At 39.6% G+C, this 22,666-nt stretch overlaps 2 protein-coding genes and 1 pseudogene across 7 annotated transcripts in view; 2 read left to right on the forward strand and 1 right to left on the reverse strand.

The window, feature by feature from the left end:
* Positions 1-22,666, reverse strand: part of PDS5B (PDS5 cohesin associated factor B) — a 172,911-nt gene that overhangs the window by 122,632 nt on the left and 27,613 nt on the right. The window lies entirely within an intron of this gene.
* LOC122687067 (transcription factor BTF3-like) lies at positions 13,054-13,555 on the forward strand. Its single transcript, XM_043892506.1, has one exon. It carries the CDS (start codon positions 13,067-13,069, stop codon positions 13,553-13,555), a length of 489 nt encoding a protein of 162 aa, XP_043748441.1. The 5' UTR covers positions 13,054-13,066.
* Positions 18,628-19,661, forward strand: LOC122687065 (annotated as a pseudogene).

Here is a 22,666-nt window from a genome sequence, read left to right on the forward strand (position 1 = left end):
TTTCTCAGAGACTTTCACTTCATCCGTTATCTCTTCCTGCTCAGCATCTGTATCCTCCGTGTCTACTAGACTCCTTTCCCAGCATAAGCACTCTGCTCTTGTGTGGAAAGAAATTCGGGCAGGACGGGAAAGTACAACATGCCTGTTTACTTTCCACATGCCTCTAGCTACTGTCTTCTCTCTCAAACCACCTTCAGAGCCAAGCTTTCCAAAAAGTAATCTGCACTTCCTTAGCTCCCATTTGCTTATCATACTAACCCAGTCCTGTTTCCAGCATCCTCCAACACCAGCAATACTGTTTTTGCCATAATCACTGAGGCTGACTTCAAAAATGACAACAAATTTTTCTGTTCCCTCTATCTACAGCCTTGCAATGTGATTTTGTGGCTACTCTCATCAAGAAGAATGTTTTTCCAGCACTTGAATTTGAGATGGTCTTATGACTTTGGTCACTGGGACACTGGCAAGCTTAAAAAGTGCTTGTGTTGTGAAATTTATTGACTTGCATTCTTGAAACTCCTCCTAAGAAGAGCACACACACAGAAGTTATCCCACTGTAAACGGAGACACATACAGAGAGAGATCTCAGTTATACCAGGCATGACCATCATGAAGGAAGCCAATCACAGACAAACTTTCGGGTGATCACAGACACACACTTGTAGATATATGAGCAAGCCCACGTCAATCAGCTAAGGCCGACCCAGATCAGCAGAACTACCCAGGCGAGCCAAACTCAAGCTGCCAACCTGGAGAACTGAGAGGAATGTTGGGTGTTTGAAGCCATTAGGGTTTGGGGTGACCTGTTACGCAGTGATAGCTCACTAAGAGTCATTCCTGCCCTCCAGCTGCCGAAGCACTTCTCCCATCCTGACCCTATTGAGCTGAGCAGTGTGACACACGGTGGGGAGCAGACTCCTCTCTGAAACACTCCTATCCTTTGATTTCTACTACCTTTCACCTTTTCCCGATTTTTCTCCTATTACTAGTAACTGTCTCCTTTGTTTCCTTTTCTTCTATTCAACCTCTAAATATTATTAATTCTATTTCCTCTATTCATTTCTTGGTCTACATGTTTTTCTCCCAAGACTTCTGCCCCAAGCTTTCTTAAAGCCACTCCAAAATACTCCACCAAGAGCTCTCTTCTGAACTCCAATCCACATATACCATGGCCAGCCTAACATTTCTACTTAGGTATTCTCAAAAGGTAGTCTCTTCCCCACCCTGGGAAGAGAACCTGGGTCTCCTGTACTGCAGGCAGATTTTTTACCAACTGAGCCATGAGGAAAGCCCTATTCTCAAAGGGATCTTGAATCTAAAAAAACTCAAAACCAAAGAACAAACCAATTTCATCCCCCTCCATAAAGCACTCTTCAATCTTCTCTCTGTATAGGGTGTCCTAGTGTATCCAGTGTTGCTCCCAGAAAACTGGGCATAACCTTTGACTCTTCTCTTTCAACACTTAAAAGCAACTATCAAGTCCTGTAAATGCCATGTACAAAACATAAATGGAATTCAGCTTCATTTGTCCATTACTTCACTATAACCTAATTTAAGTCACCTCCAATTCATCCTTCATACAGCAGCCAGATGATCTTAATATGCCAATCTCTTCATATCTATTCCCTTAAACAGGTTCCCACTGACTTAAAAATAAGTTCAACATATAATAATCTGACCATTTTATCACTACACTCCAGTCATACTTCTATGCCATAAAAGCATCATACCAAGATCCTTCTAAGTGTCTGCTCGTCTTTCTGCTTCCTCTTCTCTGTCTCATGGACACTTTACCAAATTTGCCCAAGCTCAGTTAAATCTCTATTACATGCTCTCACAGCACCCTTGCATGTTTCCCTCAAAAGTTTAATCATAACTGTAAATATTTACCCTCTAATGTCTGTTTACACTTCTCAAGTATAAATTGTAACAGAACAATTATCCTATGTTGTTCACTGGTGCATATCTAATGCTAACATGAAGGGTAAAAAGAGCTCAACAAATTATCTTTCTTTTCTTCAAATACTAAACAGAGATCAACCATGCTGAAGTTATTCAGCAACTAAACTGGGAATAAGCTATATGTGATTTTCAATGCTTATTCCCTTAACCTAATTAATTTCCAATCTCTGGAGCACACTGAATCCCCTAATACTCATGACCACAGTTCACGAGCATCAATTCTTCAGCACTCAGCTTTCTTTATAATCCAACTTTCACATCCATACATGACTACTGGAAAAACCATAGCTTTGACTAGATGGACCTTTGTCAGCAAAGTAACGTCTCTGCTTTTTAATATGCTATCTAGGTTGGCCATAACTTTTCTTCCAAGCAGCAAGTGTCTTTTAATTTCATGGCTGCAGTCACCATCTGCAGTGATTTTGGAGCCCAAGAAAATTAAGTCTCTCACTGTTTCCATTGTTTCCTCATCTATTTGCCATGAAGTGATGGGACAAGATGCCATGATCTTAGTTTTCTGAATGCTGAGTTTTAAGCCAACTTTTTCACTCTCCTCTTTCACTTTCATCAAGAGGCTCTTTAGTTGTTCACTTTCTGCCATAAGGGTGGTGTCATCTGCATGTCTGAGGTTATTGATTTTTCTCCGGCAATCTTGATTCCAGCTTGTGTTTCATCCATCCCGGTATTTCACATGATGTACTCTGCATATAAGTTAAATCAACAGAGTGACAATATACAGCCTTGATATACTCCTTTCCCAATTTGGAACCAGTCCATCGTTTCATGTCTGATTTTAACAATTGCTTCCTGACCTGCATACAGATTTCTCAGGAGGTATGTAAGGTGGTCTAGTATTCCCATCTCTTTCAGAATTTTCCACAGTTTGTAGTGATCCACACAGTCAAAGGCTTTGGTGTAGTCAATAAAGCAAGAGTTTTTCTGGAACTCTTGCTTTTTCTATGATCCAGTGGATGTTGGCAATTTGGTCTCTGGTTCCCCTGCCTTTTCTAAATCCAGCTTGAATATCTGGAAGTTCTCTCGGTTCACGTATTGTTGAAGCCTGACTTGGAGAATTTTGACCATTACTTTGCTAGCGTGTGAGATGAACGCAATTGTGCAGTAGTTTGAACATTCTTTGGCACTGCCTTTCTTAGGGATTGGAATGAAAACTGACCTTTTCCAGTCCTGTGGCCACTACTGAGTTTTCCAAATATGCTGGCATATTGAGTGCAGCACTTCAACAGCATCATCTTTTAGGATTTGAAATAGCTCAACTAGAATTCCATCACTTGCACTAACTTCCACCAAGTACCACTAGTAGTTGTGCTTCCTAAGGTCCATTTGACTTTGCATTCCAGGATGTCTGGATCTTTTTTGTATAGTTTTTCTGTGTATTCTTGCCACCTCTTAATATCTTCTGCTTCTACTAGGTCCATACTATTTCTGACCTTTATTGTGCCCATCTTTGCATGAAATGTTCCCTTGGTATTTCTGATTTTCTTGAAGAGATTTCTATCTACGTCTTCTCCATTCTATTGTTTTCCTCTATTTATTTGCATTGATCACTGAGGAAGGCTTTCTTATCTCTCCTTGCTATTCTTTCCAACTCTGCATTCAGATAAATATAGCTTTCCTTTTCTCCTTTGCCTTTAGCTTCTCTTCTTTTCTCAGCTATTTGTAAGACAACCTCAGACAACCATTTTGCCTTTTTGCATTTCTTTTCCTTGGGGATGGTCTTGATCACTGCCTCCTGCACAATGTCACGAACCTCCTACATTGTGACAAAATGTGGTCCACTGGAGAAGAGAATGGCAAACCACTCAATATTCTTGCCTTGAGAACCCCATAAACAGCACGAAAAGGCAATAAGAGAGGACACTGAAAGAGGAACTCCCCAGGTTGGAAGATGCCCAATATGCTACTAGAGGAGTGGAGAAATAACTCCAGCAAGAATGAAGAGACGGAGCCAAAGTGAAAACAATGCCTAGTTGTGGATGTGACTGGTGGTGGAAGTACAGTACAATGCTGTAAAGAACAATATTGCATAGGAACCTGGAATGTTAGGTCCATGAATCAAGGTAAATTGGAAGTGGTCAAACAGGAGATGGCAAGAGTGAACATCGACATTTTAGGAATCAGAGAACTAAAATGGACCAGAATGGGCGAAATTAATTCAGATGACCATTATGTCTACTACTGTGGGCAAGAATCCCTTAGAAGAAATGGAGTGACCATCATAGTCAACAAGAGTCTGAAATGCAGAACTTGGGTGCAATCTCAAAAATGACAGCATGATCTCTGTTCGTTTCCCAGGCAAACCATTCAATATCACAGTAATCCAAGTCTATGTCTCAACCAGTAATGCCGAAGAAGCTAAAGTTGAACGGTTCTGTGATGACCTACAAGACGTTCTAGAACACCAAAAAAAAGATGTCCTTTTCATTATAGGGGACTGGAATGCAAAAGCAAGAAGTTAAGAGATACCTGGAATAATAGGCAAGTTTGGCCTTGGAGTACAGAATGAAGCAGGGCAAAGGCTAATAGAGTTTTGCCAAAAGAACTCACTGGTCATAGCAAACACCCTCTTTCAACAACACAAGAGATAACTCTACACATGGACATCACCAGATGGTAAATACCAAAATCAGATTGACTATATTATTTGTAGCCGAAAATGGAGAAGCTCTACATAGTCAGCAAAAACAAGACTGGGAGCTGACTGTGGTTCAGATCATGAACTCCTTATTGCCAAATTCAGACTTAAGTTGAACAAAGTAGGGAAAACCACTGGACCATTCAGGTATGACGTAAATCAAATCCCTTACAATTATAGAGTGGAAGGGACAAATAGATTCAAGGGATTAGATGTGATAGAGTAGTTGGCTAGGGGAGAGAAATAAGTGACTACAAAGGGACACTAGTGATGTTTGGAGGGCAATGACTAAACATCATTAACTTGTACATAAAATCAGTGTTTCAAAGGAAAGACAAATGAAGGAACAATCCATTCTATCAGAGACAGCAGAGAAAGCAGTCAGTCACACATCACAGGGAGCTGGAATTTAAGCCATGGTAGACAACAAGGTGGCTAAGTGAGGATTCAGGGCAGATGAAACACCGAGCAATGAGCAGAAGCACAAAGATATGCTGGGTGTGAGGAAAGACAAGTCTAAGCATCTGTTACAAGATTTGTGTGTTTCCAAAAATAAAAATATAAATCAATGGAACAGGATAAGCCCACACACACCTTTGGTCAATTAATCTATGATAAAGGAGGCAAGACCACACAATGTTGTAAAGACAGTCTCTTCAACAAATGGTGCTGGGAAAACTGGACAGCCACAAGTTAAAAAAAAAAAAAAAATGAAAGTAGATCATTTCTTAACCCTGTATATAAAAATAAGCTCAAAATGGATTAAAGACCTAAATGTGAGACCGGACACTGTAAAACTCCTAAAGGAAAACATAGGCAGAACACTCTCTAACATGGGCTCCCCTGATAGCTCAGTTGGTAAAGAATCCGCCTGCAATGCAATCCTGGGTTGAGAAGATCCGCTGGAAAAGGGACAGGCTACCCACTCCAGATTTATGTTATTTCTCTAACATAAATCACAACAATGTCTTTTTCAATCTGTCTTCCAGAATAATGGAAATAAAAGCAAAAATAAACAAATGGGACATACCTGAACTCAGAAGTTTTTGCACAGGAAAGGCAACAACAGGCAAAACGAAGACAATCCACAGACTGGGGGAAAATATTTGCAAATGATGTGACCATAAAGGATCAGTCCCAAAAATTTACAACCAGCTTATGACACTTAATAGCATCAAAACAAACAACCCATTCAAAAAATGGGCAGGAGACCTGAATAGACATTTCTCCAAACAGGACATACTGATGGCCAATAGGCAGGCACATGAAAAGACATTCAACATCGCTCGTTATTAGAGAAATGCAAATCAAAACCACAATGAGCCATCACCTCACACCAATCAAAATGACCTTCATTAAAAAATCCACAAACAACAAATGCTGGAGAGGGTGTGGAGAGAAGAGAACCCTGCTGCACTGTTGGTGGGAATGTAAAGTGGTACAGTCACTATGGAGAACAGTACTATGGAGGGGTTCCTTAAAAAACTAAAAATAGAGCTGCATATGATGCTGCAATCCCAATCCTGGGCATATACCCAGAGAAAAACATGATCTGAAAGGATGAATGCATCCCAGTTACACTGAAGCGCTGTTTACAACAGCCAAGACATGGAAGCAACCTAAATGTCCATTGACAGAGGAATGTATAAAGATGCGGTACATATATTCAGTGGAATATTACTCGGCCATTTAAAAAAGGGAAATAATGCCATCTGCAGCAACATGGATGCAGAGTTGTCATACTGAGTGAAGTAAGACAGAAATATCATATGACATCCCTTATATGTGGAAGCTAAAAGGAAATGATATAAATGAACTTACAAAACAGAGACTCACAGACTTAGAAAACAAACTTAGAGTTGTCAAGGGGAACGGACGGTGAGAGACTTTGGGAAGGTCATGCACACTGCTTTATTTAAAATGGGTAACCAACAAAGACCTATTGTACAGCACATGGAACTCTGTTCAATGTTATGTGCCAGCCTAAATGGGAGGGGAATCTGGGGGAGAATGTATACATGTATATGTATGGCTAAGTCCCTTGTTGTTCACCAGAAACTGCCAAAACACTGTTAATCGGCTATGCCCCAACACAAAATAAAAAGTTTAAAGTTACCAAAAAAAAAATTTTTTTAATGTTTCCAGAAAAATCTCACATTATGCAAAATTAACACTTAAAAATAACCATTGTAACAGAACATGAGAAAAACAAAACACAATCCTAATAAAATACCAGCACAGCAAGTATCCACTGGCAATTGTTACAAGCATCATAATCAAATTTCTCAGCCTTAAAGCTCAGAGCTCAGGTTTCCCTTTCAAATGCAGGCTCCTGAAGGTACTTACTTCTAACAGGAAACCCTGTGGCAGAATTAAAAATGTAATCCAGTGACAGTCTTCAATTTTTTGTTAAAAGTAGAAAAAACAGCCGCATAGGTATTTTGCCTACATTCGCAGCTGTACCAGAAGCTTAACAGAAAAGATCAGAGATTCTTGATACTATTAATAAATCTTCTGCTTGTAATAAACAGGCAATTTTTCATCTGGATTTTGTTTTTTGTTTTTTAATTGTAGTGGTTTTTGCCATACATTGACATGAATCAGTCATGGATTTACATGTATTCCCCATCCCGATCCCCCCTCCCGCCTCCCTCTCCATCCCATCCCTCTGGGTCTTCCCAGTGCACCAGCCCTGACCACTTGTCTCATGCATCCAACCTGGGCTGGCGATCTGTTTCACTTCACCTGGATTTTGAGCTTTCTCCTTTTTGCACTGCATCTACAGATCACTCACAGAACATATTTTCCTTCAAAGCACAATAAATCTAAACAATCTCTTTGTCTCACATCTAGATCGAATATGACTTCAAACATTAATACATGGTATCACATTTTAAGATTTTTTTAAATTTCACTGAGATATAGTTAACATATAACATTATATTAGTTTCAAGTGTGCAATATAATGATTCAACATATAGACACATTACAAAATGATCACAATAAACCTAGTTAATATCCATCACCATACAAACTTTTTCCTGTGAAAACTTCTAAGACCTACTCTCTTAGAAACTTTTAAAACTTACAATAAGGTGTTAACCTCAGTCACCATGTTGTGCATCCCATGACTTATTTTTTAAGGAAGACTGTGCCTTTTGCTCTCCCATCCATTTCATCCACCTTTCCCTTCCCAGCTCTGGCAACTATAAATCTGTTTCTTGAATCTATCAGTTTAAGTTCTGATTTGATTTCAGAGTCTATTAATACATATAAGTGAGTTTACACACTATGTCTTCCTCTGACTTATCCGTCCATGTTGTTGCAATGTGAGCATTTCCCTTTTTTATGGCTGAATAATATTTCAGTGTCTGTGCATGTGTCTCACATTTTCTTTAGTCATTCAACCATCAGTGGACATGAATACTTCCATATCTTGGCTATTGTAAATAATGCTGCAAGGGACGTGGGAGTGCATGTATCTTTTCGAGTTAGTGTTTTCATTTTCTTGGGATAAATGTCTAGAAGTGGAAATGCCAATCATCAGTCAGTTCAATTTTTAATTTTCTGAGGAACCTCCAAACTGGCTGCACCAATATATATTCCCATCAGCAGTGTGTAAGAGGTGCTTTTTTCCCACACCTTCACAACATTCCTTGTCTTTCTGATCTAACAAGTGTGATCTGATCTCACTGTGATTTTGATTTGCACTGAGGATTTTCAGCTCTTATCATCAAACAATGTTTAAATATTATCTTTGGAAGAAAGACTGCCCTTGAATGCTTCCAAACATTGATGTGCTAGAAAATAGACATTTATGACCAATGATACTTCCACATTACACTTAAATCATTCCACTTACCACAGAGCTAATTATGCTACAGAAACATGTGCGACAGCAGAGTGATGTTAACAGTGATTTATTTAACTGGAATGTGCATGTGTGTATATGCATATGTGCATGTACAGGTGAGGAAGATTATAAAAGAAATTGAGATCAGTTAATCTCAGGCTTTCCTATATCCCTGGATAAGGAGTTTGGTCTTCATCACATAAGGTGGTTATCGTTTTTCTTTGTTCTCTAAAGAACATAAAGGGCAATCACATCTGTATTTTAGAATTCCCAAAGACAAGAGACACACCAACTGGAACATAAGACGACTACTGGAATATATGAGAGGTTCATAGACATAGCAGGAGGAGAATGAAACATTCAAGGAAAGGATGTAATAGAAAATAAGAGAGAAGTATGATTTAATGGAAGAAAATGATTAAGACAACAGCAGGAAAACTTTACCCCAGAAGAGAATAGAGACTGTCCTGACCCCTTCTCAGACCAAGACAGGGATGGTCATTTATCTCCATGGCATCCCTCTGACTTCCCCTAAAGCTCCCCACACCTAGAGAACACAGAATGAAAACAAAATCTGTTTACAAAGAGTTGCTGTGTTCAGTAAGGTGCTCAGTGTAAGAAAAATCAACAATGTCAACTCAGAGAGACCTATACTTTTGATTCAAAACTCAATATATCCTGCATAAAGCTACATCTGCATCTCTTTAAGACTACAATAAAATAGGCATAAATGTGTCATTCATACTGATATTTAAGGGCCATATCACAATGTATGCAGAATAAAGTATAATTATTAACTCTACTTAAAGTGTTAATCGCTCAGTCGTGCCCAACTCTTTGTGACCCCATGGACTGTAGCCTGCCAAACTCCTCTGTCTCTGGGATTTCCCAGGCAGGAATACTGGAGAGGATTGCCATGCCCTTCTCCAAGGGATGTCCCCGACCCAGGGACCAAACCTGGGTCTCCCACATTGCCAGCAGATTCTTCACCAACCTAGCCATCAGGGAAGCACCTACTTCATTAAAAGTAACAGAATGTTCATAATGATGATCAATAAATTTGCTTCAAAAGTTGTGCACTTATTGTATTCTAAAACTTAAAGAGTAAATTCTATGTTCTGCTTTTACCATGATGAAGTTTAAAAAAAAAAAAAAGTTAAGTTATAAACCTTGTAGATGAACCATAATGAATAAATTAGGCAATGTTGGAGGAAACTGGAATATAATTCTGGATGTAAAGTGCACCAAAATGTTTAATTTAATAAACTGCTCTGTAAATTTCTCCTAATGAGAAAACATAAAAAACTATCATATTACATTAAATATTTAGAAATATTCCTGATACTAATTTTGAAGGTATGTACACGTTTTTGTCTCCAGTCTCATTATTACTTTTCTGATTAGTTGAATTACGTCTAATAATTACAAATTTGCCCCTTTAGGATATTTTGCAACTGCATCATCCTAACTGGGAAGCTACTTCTTACTTCACAGGAGAATCTGAAAGATTTTTCTATGGTTAATAGACGTAACTGCCAAAAATCTACCGTATATTCTTCCTGGCTAAAATCAACCCAACTTTTTTCTATCAGTGATGTCCAAACAAAGATGCTGGGCTTTGTTTTGTGCTTCTTTTATTTTCCTAAAACAGCCTTCAGTTCAGTTCAGTTGTCACTCAGTCGTGTCTGACTCTGCGACCCTATGAATCAAGTCAGTGATGCCATCCAGTCATCTCATCCCCTGTCGTCCCCTTCTCCTCCTGCCCTCAATCCCTCCCAGCATCAGGGTCTTTTCCAATGAGTCAACTCTTCGCATCAGGTGGCCAAAGTATTGGAGTTTCAGCTTCAGCATCAGTCCTTCCAATGAACACCCAGGACTGAATTCCTTTAGGAGGGACTGGTTGGATCTCCTTGCAGTCCAAGGGACTCTCAAGAGTCTTCTCCAACACCACAGTTCAAAAGCATCAATTCTTCTGTGCTCAGCTTTCTTCACAGTCCAACTCTCATATCCATACATGACCCCTGGGAAAACCACAGCCTTGACTAGACAGAACTTTGTTGGCAAAATAATGTCTCTGGTTTTTAATACGCTATCTAGGTTGGTCATAACTTTCCTTCCAAGGAGTAAGTGTCTTTTAATTTCATGGCTGCAGTCACCATCCGCAGTGATTTTGGAGCCCAAAAAAATAAAGTCTGAAAAAAAAATAAAGTCTGACACTGTTTCCACTGTCTCCCCATCTATTTCCCATGAGGTAATGGGACTGGATGCCATGATCTTAGTTTTCTGAATGTTGAGCTTCAGGCCAACTTTTTCACTCTCCTCTTTCACTTTCATCAAGAGGCATTTTAGTTCCTCTTCAACTCTCTGCCATAAGGGTAGTGTCATCTGCGTATCTGAGGTGATTGATATTTCTCCCCCAATCTTGATTCCAGCTTGTGCTTCTTCCAGCCCAGCGTTTCTCATGATGTACTCTACATATAAGTTAAATAAGCAGGGTGACAATATACAGCCTTGACGTACTCCTTTTCCTATTTGGAACCTGTCTGTTGTTCCATGTCCAGTTCTAACTGTTGCTTCCTGACCTGCATACAAGTTTCTCAAGAGGCAGGTCAGGTGGTCTGGTATTCCCATCTCTTTCAGAATTTTCCACAGTTTATTGTGATCCACACAGTCAAAGGCTTTGGCATAGTCAATAAAGCAGAAATAGATGTTTTTCTGGAACTCTCTTGCTTTTTCGATGATCCAGCGGATGCTGGCAATTTGATCTCTGGTTCCTTTGCCTTTTCTAAAACCAGCTTGAACATCTGGAAGTTCATGGTTCACATATTGCTGAAGCCTAGCTTGGAGAATTTTAGATATAATTCACATACCATACAATTCACTCTCCATTTAAACACATTTTGTTTTTTCATTCATCTGTTAATGGACATTTGTGTTTGTTTCCACTGGTAGCTACTGTGAATAATACTGCTATGAACATGCAAGTACAAATATCTCTTCAAGACGCTGGCTTCAATTCTTTATAGTATATACTTAGGATTTTATGGATTCTTTCCAATCCACAGATTCTAGAGAAATGTCTGTTCATGTCCTTTCCCCAATTTTTAAATTGCTTGTTCTTTTATTGTGGAGCTCCAAGAATCCTTTAAACATTCTGGATATCAGATATCCAGAAAATCGGGACATCCATATCAGATACGATTTGCAAGTTTTTTTCTCCCATTTTGTAGGCTGTCTTTCCCTTTCTTGATAATGTCCTTTGAGGCACAAAAGTTTCTAGGTTTTATGTAGTGAAACCAATCCATTTTTTTCTTTTATTGCTCATGCTGCTGTTATCGTATCTAAATATCTAATATCAAACCTCCAAAGTCATGAAATGTTACTCCTATATTTTCCTCTAAGCATTTATGGTTTTAGCTGTTTAGGTCATTGATCCACTTTTAGTTGATTTTTACGTATTGTTTGAGATGGAATCCAACTTCACTCTTTTCCATGTAGAAATCACCTAGCTGCTCCAGTATCATCTGTTGAAGACTACCCTTTTTCTGTTTATTTGGGGCTTTTTTTTTTTAATTGAAGCATAACTGACTTACAAGGCTATGTTAGCTTCCGGTGTACAGAAAGTGATTCAGATATACATATGTATGTGTATGTTCTAAGTTGCTTCAATTGTGTTCAACTCTTTGCAATTCTATGGACTGTAGCACGAATTAAGACTCCTCTGTCCATGGGATTCTCCAGGTAAGAGTACTGGAATGCGTTGCCATGACTTCCTCCAGGGGATCTTTCTGAGCCAGGGATTGAACTGTCTCTTATGGCTCCTGAATTGGCAAGCAGGTTCTTTACCACTAGCACCACCTGGGAAGCTCATGTATATGAATACACACACACATATACTTTTTCAGATTCTTTTCCATTATAGATAATTACAACATATTAAATATAGTTCCCTGTGCTATACTGTAGGTTCCTATTGCTTATTTGATACATAGTAGTGTGTATTTATAAACTCCAAGCTCCTAATTTATCCCCTCTCCCTTGCAGTTTCCCCTTTGTTCAGTTTCTCATCCGTGTAGACTGTTTATGACCCCGTGAACTAAAGCACACCAGGCTTCCCTGTTATTCACTATCTCCCAGAGTTTGCTCAAATTCATGTCCACTGAGTTGGTGATGCTATCCAACCATCTCGTCCCCTGCTGCCCCATTCTCCCCTAGCCCTCAATCTCTCCCAGCATTAGGGTCTTTTCTAACAAGTCAGCTCTTCACATCTGGTGGCCAAAGTACTGGAGCTTCAGCATCAGTTCTTCCAATGAATACTCAGGGCTGATTTCCTTTAGAATTGACTGGTTTGATCTTCTTGCAGTCCAAGGGACTCTCAAGAGTCTTCTCCAACACAATTCAAAAGCATCAATTCTTCAGCGCTCAGCCTTCTTTATGGTCCAACACTCACATCCATACATTACTGGAAAAAACACAGCTTTGGCTCTAGCTGCCATCTTGCGTCCCCGCGTGTGTGCGCCTAACCTCAGCTGGTCTGCCCGAGACCACCTGAGCGCCAACCCTAGTCCACCGCGCGGCCCCATTTCTGCTCCAACAAGATGAAAGAAACTATCATGAACCAGGAGAAACTCGCCAAACTGCAGGCACAAGTGCGCATTGGTGGGAAAGGAACTGCTTGCAGAAAGAAGAAGATGGTTCATAGAACAGCCACAGCAGATGACAAAAGACTTCAGTTCTCTTTAAAGAAGTTAGGGGTAAACAATATCTCTGGTATTGAAGAGGTGAATATGTTCACAAATCAAGGAACAGTGATTCACTTTAACAACCCTAAAGTTCAGGCATCTCTGGCAGCAAACACTTTCACCATTACAGGCCACGCTGAGACAAAGCAACTGACAGAAATGCTCCCCAGCATCTTAAACCAGCTTGGTGCCGACAGTCTGACCAGCTTAAGGAGACTGGCTGAAGCTCTGCCCAAACAATCTGTGGATGGAAAAGCACCACTTGACACTGGAGAGGAGGATGATGATGAAGTTCCAGATCTTGTGGAGAATTTTGATGAGGCTTCCAAAAATGAAGCAAACTGAATTAACTTCTGAAGAAGATAAATCTTGAAGAAGTTACTGGGAGCTGCTATTTTATATTATGACTGCTTTTTAAAATTTTGTTTAAAAAATAAAATAAAATAAAATAAAATTTTGTTTATGGATCTGATAAAATCTAGATCTCTAATATTTTTAAGCCTAAGCCCCTGGACACTGCAGCTCTTTTCAGTTTTTGCTTATATACAATTCATTCTTTGCAGCTAATGAAGCTGAAGAAGCCTAAGAATAAAGTTTGAGACAAAGATAAATAAAATTCTTTGCCTAGTAAAAAAAAAAAAAAACAGCTTTGACTACATGGACCTATGTCAGTAAAATGATGTCTCTGCTTTTTAATATGCTGTCCAGGTTTGTTATAGCTTTTCTTCCAAGGAGCAAGCATCTTTTAATTTCATGGCTGCAGGAAACATCCACAGTGATTTGGGAGCCCAAGAATATAAAATCTGTCACTGTTTCCATTTTTTTCCCCATCTACTTACCATGAGGTGATGGAACCAGATGCTGTGATCTTAGTTTTTTAAATGTTGAGTTTTAAGCCAGCTTTTTGACTCTCCTTTTTCACCCTCATCAAGAGGCTCTTTAGCTCCTCTTCACTTTCTGCCATTAGAGTAGTATCATCTGTGTATCTGAGGTAGTTGATATTCCTCCTGGCAATCTTGATTTCAGTTTGTGATTCATCCAGCTCAGCATTTTACATACTATATTCTGCATATAAGTTAAATAAGCAGAGTGACAATACACAGCTTTAATGTACTGCTTTTCCCATTTTGAACCAGTCAGTTGTTCCACGTCAAGTTCTTACTGTTGCTTCCTGACCTGCATACAGGTTTCCCAGGAGACAGCTAGGGTGGCCTGGTAGTCCCATCTCTTTAAGAACTTTCCACAGTTTATTGTGATCCACAGAGTCAAAGGCTTCAGTGCAGTCAATGAAACAGACATTTTTCTGGAATTCCCTTGCTTTTTCTAAGATCAAATGGATGTTGGCAATCTGATCTCTGGTTCCTCTGCCTTTTCTAAATCTAGCTTGTTATCTGGAAATTCTTGATTCACATAGTGCTGAAGTCTAGCTTGAAGGATTCTGAGCATTGCCTTGCTAGCAAGTGAAATGAGTGCAATTGTGCAGTAGCTCATTCTTTGGCATCGAAATGAATATTGACTTTTTCCAGTCCCGTGGCCACTGATGAAATTTCCAAATTTGCTGAAATATTGGCTGCAGCACTTTTACAGCATTATCTTTCAGGATTTGAAATAACTCAGCTCGAATTCCATCACCTCCACTAGCGTTGTTCATAGTAATGCTTCCCGGATGGCGCTGGTGTTCAAGAACCTGCCTGCCAAACAGGAGACATAAGACATAAAAGAAACATGTCTGGGTAAGATGCCCTGGAGGAGAGCAGGGCAACTCACTCCAATATTCTTGCCTAGAGAATCCCATGGACAGAGGAGCCTGGCAGGCTACAGTCCACAGAGTTGCAAAGAGTTAGACATGACTAAAGCACCTTAGCACACATGCAACGCTTCCTAAGGCCCACTTGACTTCACACTCCAGGTCATCTGGCTCTAGGTGAGTGACCACACCATCATGGTTATTTGAATCATTAAGACCTTTTTATATAGTTCTGTGTGTTCTTGCCATTCTCTGTGGAGAGTTTTGACAAAACATGGTTCACTGGAGAAGGGAATGGCAAACCACTCCAGTATTCTTGCCTCAAGAATCCCATGAACAGTATGAAAAGTTACTCAATTATTTACTTGAAAATTAATTTTTAATCTTTTTTCAAAAATATTTTCTCAGAAAAACAAATTTGCAACAGGAAGAATGTCAATACAGAAAATGGTTATGACCGTCTACACTAAAGACACTTCTTTTCAATCGCCTGGCAAATACACATTTTCTTCCACTAAAAGGGTTAAAAACTCACAGAAAATGAACTGTATTTTTAAAATACCAATCAGAAATAAACTTTAAAATAAAGACTGTCTTCTGAGATGCGAACAGACAGCCCAGTGGACTAGTCTTGTACAAATATCTATAGCTTATCCTACAAAGATGGTTGATTTTCAGTCTTCTAAGCAGAAAATAACTATCTGCTTAAATGCTATACAAACTGTAAAGTGCTACACCTATAGTTACCAAACTGTGCACCAAGACATCTCAGAACACCCTGGACTTCACAGCAAATTCACAGATATTGTTGGATATTTTTAATTACCAAGGAGAACATAGCAACTGCTAAGAGCTGTCAGACACCAAGTGAAGCATTAGCTCAAAGGAGTTCCATCTCAACATGGAATGATCATTCTACACTCCTTTTGATGGTTACCATGTATCTTTGAGAAACTGGGTTTAGGCAGTTGATGTGATAAAAAGTACTCCATGGAAATCAATGTAAAATAGGAAATGCTAGTGGCAGTGTCTCATTATAAAACTTCAGAACTTACACGTGCCCAAAAGGCACACATTGAAAATAAGAATAAACCTTAAAATCTTTTCCAGTAGAGTTTCTGATTTTACAGTGGTCAATGCATAATAACACTTCTCTCTCCTCTTCCCCAAATCAATTAGTATGTCCAATGAAATAACAACTATGGGAAAAAACTATAGCAGTGTTAGCAATCAGAAGATCACTGACAATGCTGATAGTCAACACAAGTAAAACCAGGTCTCAATAAAGCACCCAGACTCAGAATTAGGGGATGGGGAACTGAATGAAGGCAGGAAGATAAAAGCTCCTTAGGTCTGGGCCATCACTATTAACAAACAAGCAAACAGAATCTTCCAATAGCACATTCTTACCTCTACAGCAACTCTTTTCCTAATTCCTGCTAATAACCTCAGGTCAAAAAACACAGCCAACAATAGGATTTTGAAAGTCCACCAGAAACCAAAACAAAATTAAGATAGGTAAAGACTCTACATCTAAGCTTTCTTGACCTGATGTAGATTGCAAGATAAAACAAGTTGGGATTTTGTGACACAAATGCTCTCTCAGCCATCTGTTTTGTTCACAGGAGATACAAGCCTTACCGGTGTGCTCCTAGCCCACACACCCTAAAAATAACCCTACTTTTGAAGCCTGTCTCAGTTGATTTACCACACCAGGGATAACACACAGAGAAAGAACTACAGCTACCCATTCCCTTAGAAGCACCCATTTGGAGAAAGTGACCCTAATTCATACAATAGCTAAAGCAGCCCACACCTGCTATCAATAATGACTAATTTAGAATTTCATTTACAAATATAACTGCATAAAGAAAAATCAACAAGCACAAAAGAAGACTCAAGGAGTCCAAAAGAGGTGCACAAAATAAGAATCAGAGCACAAGGCTAAATAAAATAAAGTCAATACAAAAAGACACAACAGAAATACATTTTAAAATCTTCATTAATTTTAATGAAATTATTCAATGTATTCAAAGAAAGGTGGATAGGTTTGTACCTACAATAACCAAAGTAAGCTAGAGTGAAAAATAGCAACAGTGAAATAAGAATTCTAGTGACTTGAAAACAGGACAGTTCAAACTGGAAGGGATGAAGGCAGAGAGAACTAAATATCACCAGAAGCAGTGAAAAGCCCAACTGAAAAGACTGAACATCCATAACCAGTAGTCTACAGTCAGTACATTATGAAGAGCCCAACTGATCCAGCAGAAAACTGTTATCATATTGCTGAACACATACAAAGAAAAATCTACAAGGACATTTCCATACTCCATCATCACTTCCATACTCCCTACCTATCCAACCCCATAACAATAGTATGTTGAAACTTGGGCAGTAAGCAGTATGCACATGGAGAGGCCAGAGGGTAACTGTCCATATCAGCACTGTGCCATCTATAAGCAGCAAAGCTGAGCCTGAAAGTCATCCTTAAAGTTCCCAGGGCATAAGTCCTGTTATCTTAGCAGATACAAAAACAAAATCTTCTGTGGGCTTAAAAAAAACCTTCTCAGAGTACTCTCCCAAATCTTCCACATACTAAGCTCAACAAAACATGAGTCCTACTCAAGGATCAACACACACACAAGGAAACGAACATCACTGAGAGACTGAAGCACCACTGAATTCAGATTTCAAAATTTAATCAACAAAAGGTAAAATATAGCTGAAATGTTTAAGAAATTTTTAAAATGAAATTATAAAATATGAGAACAGAAGGAGGATGCTGAAAATAACCAGAAAGACTGGGGGGGGGGGGGGGGGACAAAAAAATGTAATGAAAAGTAATGGCTTATTTCAAAATCTCAATTGACCAGTTAGATTAAAGATGGATGTGTTTTAAAAGGCAGCTATATATATCACAGCACTGCACAACAGAAGTTTCTGCAACGGAAATGTTCTGTATCTCCAATGTCCAACATGATAGCCACTAGCTACAATTAACACTTGAAATGTGATTAATAAGTCTAAGAAACTGGATTTTTAATTTTATTTAATTTTCATAAATTTAAACTCAAACTGCCAAAAGTGGCTAGTGAGTACTACATTGGACAGTGTAGCTACATTATGACCAAAATGGGTTTATCCTAATAATGCAAGGTTTTGGTTTATAGCCAGAAAAATCTATCAACATAATTTACAATATCAAGATGCTGAAGGAAGAAAGATACCTATCTCAACACATGCAGGAATCAATACCCATTTGCTAAAACTACAAGAAAATATGCTTACCTACAAAGGTATTATTCTACTAAAAACCAGAAACATCACTCTTAACAGAGAAACATCCTCTAAAGCCAGAAACAGTAGTAACTCCTCTACCAGTCCTCCTTCGTGTGTGCTCAGTCGTGTCCGACTCCAAGGCACACAGGAGTCAGTGTCTGTATTTCACGTGTCTGCAACACAAACATCAGTATATTACCCTGAGGCAACAGTGTACCGAGAAAAATAAAGGCAGACTGCAGAATATGCTAAACTTGTGGCCAAGAAAATGGAGGCGGCCAAAGAAAAATGCCAGAAAGAGACTACCAAGAGAGGGAGGCTGTCTTCTCCAAGAGCTTCTACCTCTGGGTCCAGACAAAACTAAGATGGGAGTTGATTCCGGGACAGAGGTGACCTGACTGCCTGAGGCTCATTCGACAGGTGCAGGAAGTCTCTGCGCTCTTCCCAATCATGTCTGAACCAATCCGAGTCCTTGTGACTGGAGCAGCTGGACAAATTGCATATTCACGGTTGTACAGTAATGGAAATGGACCTGTCTTCGGTAAAGACCAGCCTATCATTCTCGGCTTGGGTATCACTCCAATAATGGGTGTCCCGATGGAGCTGCAAGACTGTGCACTGCCCCTCCTGAAAGATGTCCTCACAACAGATAAAGAAGAGACTGCCTTCAAAGACCTGGATGTGGCCATTCCATGCCAAGAAGGGATGGCATAGAGTGGAAAGATTTACTCAAAGCAAATATGAAAATCTTCAAATGCTAGGGTGCAGCCTTGGACAAATATGCCAAGAAGTCAGTTAAGGCTATGGTGGTGGGAAACCCAGCCAACACCAACTGTCTGACTACCTCTAAGTTGGCGCCATCCATTCCCAAGGAGAACTTCAGTTGCTTGACTCTTTTGGATCATAACCCAGCTGAAGCTCAGACTGCTCTTAAACTTGGAGTGACTTCTGATGATGTAAAGAATGTCATCATCTGGGGATACCATTCCTCAACTCAGTATCCAGATGTCAACCATGCCAGGGTGAAACTGCAGGGAAAGGAAGTTGGTGTTGATGAAGCTCTGAAAGATGACAAGGCAGCATTCGTCAGGACCGTGCGGCAGCACGATGCTGCTGTCGTCAAGGCGCAGAAACTGTCCAGTGCAACGTCAGCTGCAAAAGCCATCTGTGACCACGAGATACATCTGGTTTGGAACCCCAGAGGGAGAGTTTGTGTCCATGGGCATTATCTCTGATGGCAACTCCTATGGTATTCCTGATGATCTGCTTTACCCGTTCCCTGTTACAATCAAGGATAAGACCTAGAAGGTTGTTGAAGGTCTCCCTATTAATGATTTCTCACGTGAGAAGATGGATCTTACTGCAAAGGAACTGGCAGAAGAGAAAGAAACTGCATTTGAATTTCTTGCCTCTGCCTGACTAGACAATCATTTCAATGTTACTAAATGCCCCAAAGCTGAAGAACCTAAACGTTGTCTTTGACTCTAGTGCAAAATAATAATAATGCCATACTTAAATTACTTGTGAAAAACAACACTTTAAAGATTGTGTGCTTCTTGGTACAAGTTTGTGATGGTTTATTATCATGCTGTTACTGCCACATTCTAAAATAAATATATATTCAAGTGGAAAAAAAAAACAAAACTAAGATGTTCTCAGAGTAACAGTAAGGTCAGATGTTAAAAAAAGAAAAGAAACAAACAACAACAAAAAAATAGGATCTGCACTAAACTGGAAGCAATAAGCATACAGAAGAGGAGACAATATGAGAAAAAACAGTAATTATAATAACTAACTGGAGAAAGAAGAAAAACTAATTAAGGAACGAAAATCAGGAGTGAGGTCAAACTTCAGATGTTGATTTGAGGGTAACCAACACTGAATAGAAACCACAGAAATGAATGACATTGTGCAAGAAAAGCTCAGAATGGAAAAAGGGGGAAAAAAAAAAGACAAAATACTGTGGAATAGTTTTTCCTCAAATTGAACCATCCCTATATAACCAATTCACATCAGTAAAATCCATAATTAGTGTATTAAAAAACTAACCATAAAGGTCAACACTACTTCATGAAAAAATTAGATGGCTCTAAAAAGAAAAGGGTGATTGATCATTTCAGTCTCATTTAATCTTTTCAATTGAAAAGTTTTTACAGTTTCAGCCTAAACACAGCAGCATATAATAATAAAGAGGAAAAGGAATAAAAACATACTTCATACCTACTTAGCCTGAGCTAGTTCTAAACACTTAACATCTATTAATTCATTTAATCCTCACCAGCAACCATGTTGGGCTCCCCTGGTGGCTCAGAGGTTAAAGCGTCTGCCCACAATGTGGGAGACCCGGGTTCGATCCCTGAGTCGGGAAGATCCCCTGGAGAAGGAAATGGCAACCCACTCCAGTATTCTGCCTGGAAAATCCCATGGAGGGAAAAGCCTGGTTGGTAGGCTACAGTCCACAGGGTCGCAAAGACTCGGACACAGCTGAGTGACTTCACAAACTTCACAAGCAACCATGTGCCCAAGGTATGCAATCTCCTTTTCTAGAAAGTGAGGCATAAAGAGATTAAGTAATTTGCCCAAGGCTGAAAGGCTGGTAAGGTGTGGGACAAGGACTAACAAAGCTCCAGAGGCCACATGTTTACCACTGTACTGGCTCTCAAATTCAAGTATTAGACTTTCAGGGCGAAAATAAAAAAGCGTGTTGGTTCAAATGCTGGGTCTACCACAAACCTTGACATACTGGTAACATAAGCAATTCAATTTGTCTCCTCAGGTATAAGAAGGAAATAATGATATTACCTTCCATGACTTGCCTGGTGGTTCAGATGGTAAAGAATCTAACTGCAATGTTGGGAAACCTGGGTTCAATACCTGGGTTGGAAAGATGCCCTGGAGAAGGGAACAGCTACCCACTCCAGTATTCTTGCCTGGAGAACTCCACAGACAGAGGCGCCTGCCAGGATACAGTCCATGGGGGTTGCAAAGTGTCGGCACGATTGAGTGACTTTCACTTACTACCAAGCAATAATAACAAACATATATTGAGCACATGTTGGCAGACATCAAGACACAACCAAAGACACTTCACACAGATTATTTTATCTGATCTTCAAAATAGTCTCAAAAAGAATCATTACTCTCCTAGCCATTTTTACAGGTTAGCAAACAGATTCGAACAGATGAAGAGACTTGCGCATGATCATGTTGTATGGTAAAATAACTATAAAATGGCTCCAATTCTCCACCCCGCCTAGATCCAACTCCTGGCAATGGGATAATGCAGCTCCCCCCATCAAGAGGTAGAGCTGATTTCCCCATATCCTGAATCCTGTCTGGCCTCACAACTTGACTTGAACCAACAGAACATGGCAGAAGTGATGTTGTGCCAGTTTCCAGGGTGAGGTCTACTTGTTTCCTCTCTATCCTAGATGACATCAACTCAGCTGAAATGAGCCAAATTTAGCCCAGATGATCGGAACCATCCATGTGACCTACAGATTCATGAGTAATAACACACACTCATTTTAAGCCACTGACATGGTGGGGGCAGGGGAAGCATTGCTACAGAGCAATAGTTAACTGAAATTTAGGGTAAGCATGACTGTAGCCACGAAATTAAAAGACGCTTACCCCTTGGAAGGAAAGTTATGACCAACCTAGACAGCATATTAAAAAGCACAGACATCCCATCAGCAGATGAATGGATAAGGAAGCTGTGGTACATATACACCATGGAATATTACTCAGCCATTAAAAAGAATTCATTTGAACCAGTCCTAATGAGATGGATGAAGCTGGAGCCCATTATACAGAGTGAAGTAAGCCAGAAAGATAAAGAACATTACAGCATACTAACACATATATATGGAATTTAGAAAGGTAATAACGATAACCCTATATGCAAAACAGAAAAAGAGACACAGAAATACAGAACAGACTTTTGAACTCTGTGGGAGAAGGTGAGGGTGGGATATTTCAAAAGAACAGCATGTATACTATCTATGGTGAAACAGATCACCAGCCCAGGTGGGATGCATGAGACAAGTGCTCCGGCCTGGTGCACTGGGAAGACCCAGAGGAATCGGGTGGAGAGGGAGGTGGGAGTGGGGATCGGGATTGGGAATACATGTAAATCCATGGCTGATTCAAAGAATAAAAAAAAAATAAAAAAAATAAAAATAAAAAAAAATAAAAAGCACAGACATTACTTTGCCAACAAAGGTCCGTCTAATCAAAGCTATGGTTTTTCCAGTATTCATGTATGGATGTGAGAGTTGGATATAAAGAAAGCTGAGCGCTGAAGAATTGATGCTTTTGAACTGTGGTGTTGAAGACTCTTGAGAGTCCCTTGGACTGCAAGGAGATCCAACCAGTCCATCCTAAAGGAGATCAGTCCTGAGTGTTCACTGGAAGGACTGATGCTGAAG

Source organism: Cervus elaphus, chromosome 30, assembly GCF_910594005.1.
Source record: "Cervus elaphus chromosome 30, mCerEla1.1, whole genome shotgun sequence".
Lineage (NCBI taxonomy): Eukaryota > Metazoa > Chordata > Mammalia > Artiodactyla > Cervidae > Cervus > Cervus elaphus.